The sequence below is a fragment of the Indicator indicator genome, chromosome 14, assembly GCF_027791375.1.
Source record: "Indicator indicator isolate 239-I01 chromosome 14, UM_Iind_1.1, whole genome shotgun sequence".
NCBI lineage: Eukaryota > Metazoa > Chordata > Aves > Piciformes > Indicatoridae > Indicator > Indicator indicator.
Genome location: NC_072023.1, coordinates 24,067,876 through 24,073,088, shown reverse-complemented (window position 1 = coordinate 24,073,088; position 5,213 = coordinate 24,067,876). Strand labels below are relative to the sequence as shown.

Below are 5,213 nucleotides of genomic sequence, written 5' to 3'. Positions count from 1 at the left end.
TTGAGATTTGGAAAAGAGCAAGAAAATACAAATAGATTCAAGTCCAGCTCCAAACTCTTAGACTTGAAAGATTTGTAAGCATCTTGTGAAACACTGAATAAACTTACTGCATTCATGAAAAATAAGAGAAAGTAATACAAAGAGTTCCTTAGACTACTACAGTGTCTAACAAGACAAAGTTTTGAGTCAGAACCAACCTGGAACTTTTTATTTTGACCTTACCTTTAGTTGTGAAGTTCTTTTATAAGCCTCATTCTCTGAGTTGTTATTCTACCACATACCCACAATCCTCAATTCACACAGAAACTGGTGTATGTTCCTCAGGCTTTCAGCACACTTCCTAAACCCTCAGAACTCGGCTTAGGCTCAGCTCCCTGTTTCCAGATCTCCTCATGGTTTTTTGTGCCAATGGGGTTAAGCACCCAGCGCTGACACTAGAGTTTCCAGTCAGTCTTTTCCCACCATAGTTCTCATCACTCACTTTTTCCAGGTACCCCTAAGCACTGCTTCTGTTTCCTGCTGCGAACACCTGCTCCAGCCCTATGGCAGCAGTGAGAGGGAGCTGAGCGTTCTCACCACAGCACATCTGTAGTGCTGCTTGGCCGCATGGATTTTCAGATGCACCATGAGCGTCGAGCTCTTACGGAAGCACTTCCCACACTCACTGCAATCATAGGGCTTGGCTCCTGCATGGATCCTTAGGTGGGCACCAAGGGCTGAGCTGTGCCTGAATGTTTTCCCACACTCCTCACACTTGTAGGGTCTCTCCCTGCGGTGGATCCTGAGGTGCATGCTGAGCGCCGAACTCCGTTGGAAGCTGTCCCCACACTCCACACAGATGTGAGGCTGCTCCTCAGCATGCAGGCTCTGGTGCTTGGCCAGTGTGGAGTGGTCACTGCACCTCCGGCCATGCTCAGCACCCTGGTAGTGGCTGGGCAGGAGGCCACCATGGTAGGCAGGCAAGGTCTTTGCGCCGTGGGTCCGGCAATGCGTGGTGAGTGCCGAGCTCTGGCTGAAGCCCTTCCCGCAGACAGGGCACTTGTAGGGCTTCTCACCTGTGTGTGTCCGCATGTGGGTCACCAGCGAGGAGCTCTGCCGGAAGCGCTTCCCACATCGGCTGCAGGTGTAGGGCTTCTCTCCCGTGTGGATCCGCTGGTGCCGAATGATGGCGGAGCTGTCACGGAAACGCTTCCCACACTCCTGGCACTTGTAGGGCTTCTCTCCAGTGTGAACTCTCCGATGTATGATCAGGGATGAGTGGTCGCTGAAGCTTTTCTTACACCTAGGACAGCTGAAGGGCTTCTCCCCCTTGTGGCTTCGCTGGTGGACAATGAGATGAGAGTTCTGGCTGAAGCTCTTTCCACACTCACTGCAGTGGTAGTGTCTCTCTCCTGTATGGGTCCGCTGGTGCCTGATCACGTTGGACCTCTGGCTGAAGGTCTTCTGGCACTCGTTGCACTGGTAGGGCTTCTCACCTCTGTGGATCCGCTGGTGTTTGATGAGGTCTGAGTTGCGAGTGAAACTCTTCCCACACTCGGAGCAGTTGAAGGGCTTCTCTGCCAAGTGGATCCTCTGGTGCTGGCTCAGATATGAGCTCTGGCTGAAGCTCTTCCTGCACTTGGGACACTCGTAGGTTTTCTCTCCCATCTGCTGAATCCAAATGGCACTGTCCCTGTACACGGGTGGGTCTGGCTTATCTCCAGCAAAGAGAACCTTGCTGATGTGAGCTCTACCACTCTCCTCACACTCCCACACTTCCATCTCACAGGGAGTTACCATTCCCTGACTCTTTCCAAAAGATGTCTCCACTTCACTTTCTGTCTCCAGCTCCTGCTTGCAGTCCTGTCTTTGATCAGTGTCCTGGAGGGTGCTTCCTATGAGCTTTCCGGAGGGGAATAGATGCAGCTCAGCTCTCACAGGGCTTCCCTTTGTGTCACCCATGGTCCTGTCACCTTCCAGAGTGAACAGAAGAACTAACAATGAGCATGAGGTGAAGGCAGCATGATTAACCCCTCAGGTTTAGTTTCAGGTGATTGCAGGTTTCAGCAGAAACCACCACACCAAGTCCCAAAGTCACTGGTTTTTTTCCAAAACTCAGGGCTGAAAAACATTTGCAATATGTTTACAAATAAAGGTATAGCACTGGCCCAAGGCATGCACCTCAAGGCAGTGAAATAACCAATAAAACACTAGAAATAGTGTCAGGGTGAAAGGAACAAAAAGCCACACTTTGGCTGGTTATGCCTCCTAACCTTCTAAGTATAGTCTCTGTTGAAAAGTACAGAGGATTTGGTTTTCTTTTGGATAGGGTCTTTTGGAAAGGGTATTAGATACACTAGGAGTGTTTTTAATCTTTATAATACCCTGCATATGAATATTCCTGAAAGCAGAATCCATACAGAATGGGAACAGGAGGAAGGATGAGTGCAGGGGGTACAGCACAGTACACACCACATTTTCAGCATTCAGCTCTTCCCTTCCCAGACAGGCTCTACTAATTCTCTCACCCTGTGAGCAATCTTTCTACTGTCTTGCTGTTTAGCTGCTTCTGGACATAAAACTCTTTCTCTTCAACCAGGAGGTTAAAACCAAGTCAGGGACTGCAGCTCCTGATCAGAGGAAAGAAAACAGATGTAGTAAATACCCGTCGCAGTAGCAGTGCAACAGAGTGAGATTACAGGAGAATTATTTAGGACACAACCAAAACCTAGACCAAAGGAAAATGACACCCAGCAGCATGAGTCAGGCTCAGTCTGTTCTGACACACACACCGTGATACCACTGTTTGGCTTCAGCAATCATGGCCAGCTCATGGCGCAAAGGCAGGGTCAGCTGCATATGTGGTGGAGAGTATATCCCTCCTGCTGCACGCCCACACCAAAAATGATTTTTGTGTAAGAAAAATATCAATTCCTCAAACCATTTTCTCTCCCTCACCCCTCTTCCTATTGAACTAAATGGGAAAATGATGCAGTTAATGCAGTTCTGTTCTGCAGTCAGAGGAAAAATGCTACCTTCACAACTGGGCTGCTCTCTGCCTCTGTCTGGAGTCCTGTTTCTTGCCTTTACCAAAGGAGTATTGTGCTTGGTTGCTCTCAGTGACTCAGCCAGCCATGCATAGGTCTGGGTGAAAGAAGAGATTTTGGTCTGCTCATATACTGTTGACAGGAGCAGCCCAAGGAATTTCCTATCCTGTGTTCCAGATGGGTGTTTACAGGTGAGCAGCAGAAGCCAGCCATACAGACCTGTTTATGCATGAACACCAAGATGATTTAGCTTGGCCAATTCTGACAGCCAACGTGCAGTCCCCTTTCTCAAGGATCTCTTTTCAGAGCAGAAGTGTGCTGTGCAGGAGTGGGGATGAAAAACTAGGTCAGCCAGTTAGCTTTAGCACTGCGTTTGTGCAGTGGTATTTGTACAGAGGCTGAGATGCTGAATGCCTAGAAATGTACAGGTTACAGAAAGAAAAAGCTTAAGGCCTGCAGATGTGATGCCAGCTCTGCAGTTTACGGTGCTGCACTGTTTTGGTCAGATGGATTCCCACTGTGAGGGTAGGAACAACTGTACAACCACTCATGACTGGCTGTTCATAAGAAAAACAAATGTTAAGCCACTATCTCTTTCTTTCAAAATGAGAAACAAGCTGAGCTGGCTACTCAGTGGCACACCAGAGGAGAGTATCACAACAGAACTGGGTTACCAGGCCTTCCTGAGTGTAGAGGGAGAGGAAGATCTCCCCACCTGCCTAACACTATGGTGGTAAAAGAAGGCCCCTGATAAAATGGAGAGCTACGGTTTTGTTGGCTTTGACTCAGCCTAGAGTCAGGCTCCTTCCTGCTCCCCACCGCCTCCTCCACAGTGAATTCAGTGGGCATCCCCCCTGGGGAAAAGGCTGTTTCCACTCCTCAGGCAGCAGCTGCAGGCTCTGATCCCATGTAAGAGGCAGGAAGGCTGAGGTCTCAGTTCCAGTAAGGACCTCTCCTCCATCTATGAGGCAGGGCCACTCTGCAGGCAAGCCTGACCCTGCTGAACCACCCCTGCTGATTTTAGGAGGACACAAACCTTCTCTTGGCTCGGTCGCTTCCTGCTGTCATTCGAGAGGTGCTGCAAACAACACATACCATAAAATGGTGAGGGAGCACCAAGAGAAGGCAGAGAGCAGATGAGGAAGGCACCTGGAGCTGTGCAGAGCCACAGGCAGGTTGTGCAATATGGCAGAAAGACAGGGTGTGTGCTGGGTGGGCAACAGCTTTGCCTAAGCAAGATGGGAAAGCTGATCCCCCCTGAGCACCAAACAGGGATGAGACACTGGTTTCCAGAGCAGCCATGTGGACAAAGCCAAATCTTCAGGCAGTGTCCTGGCTGATGAGCTAACCCAGTCCTTACAAGGCCAAATGAGGAATGAAGGAAGTGACTTGTAGCATGGAAAAGCCACAGGCCACACCAAGCTCCTGTGACAACACAGACAGCAGCCCCAAGCAGACAACACAGATAGCAGCCCCAAAGGAGCTGCCCAGGAGCAGCTGAGCCATCACTGACACCACAGGTCTTGGGGAGACATGAGAGGCATGGAGAACAGAAAGCTCCCAAAACCAAACATCTTCCATGGAAGCTTTCTCTGAATTTGACCTGGTGGCACAGCAAGGAGGGCAGATGCCACCACCATAGGAAGTGAGCCATGGCCAAACTCAGGATCAGGAAGTTGGTTGCCACTGCTTTTCCCACCACAAAGCCAGTACCAGGGAGCATGTGGCCCAGTAGTGGGCAGGATGGGAGGCAGATGGAGGGATGGGTGCGAGGAAGAAAGAGGGGTGTCTGTGATACCACCAGCCATGTCACTTCTCCCAGCTATCCTGCATAGAGGGCCAAGAGGAAGAGACAAATAGATGGACAAAGCAGTGCAGGGGACACCCCTGGCAGCACAGGGGCTCAGGCTATCCCAGTTCCAGATTTGAATCTCCAGAGCTTTGGTGAAGGTCCTTCAGTCACATAGTCCCCAGCATGCTGCACACCTTGCAACATGGGCAGAGCAGGTTTTCCCCAGGTCTACATCCCCCCATCTTGAGACTGTTCCTGCATTTCCTATGGCAACAAAGATCTGGCTTCATCCCTCCAGCTTTTCTGAGTGTGATATCGTTAGCATTTCCTTCTTGCTTTGACTCCCTGCTTTTATTTTTCACCAGTGTTCCTCAGCTGGGGGTGCACAGCTGGCC

General features: G+C 50.2%; 1 protein-coding gene across 1 annotated transcript; it reads right to left on the bottom strand.

The window, feature by feature from the left end:
* Positions 1-540: 540 nt before the first annotated feature.
* LOC128971526 (zinc finger protein OZF-like) lies at positions 541-1,761 on the bottom strand. The gene has a single exon (XM_054387105.1). It carries the CDS (start codon positions 1,759-1,761, stop codon positions 541-543), a length of 1,221 nt encoding a protein of 406 aa, XP_054243080.1.
* Between the last annotated feature and the right edge of the window lie 3,452 nt (positions 1,762-5,213).

Bases quoted from the DNA above. Each gene is read 5' to 3' on its own strand.
- LOC128971526 (XM_054387105.1), bottom strand. From the start codon at position 1,761: ATGGAAGTGTGGGAGTGTGAGGAGAGTGGTAGAGCTCACATCAGCAAG.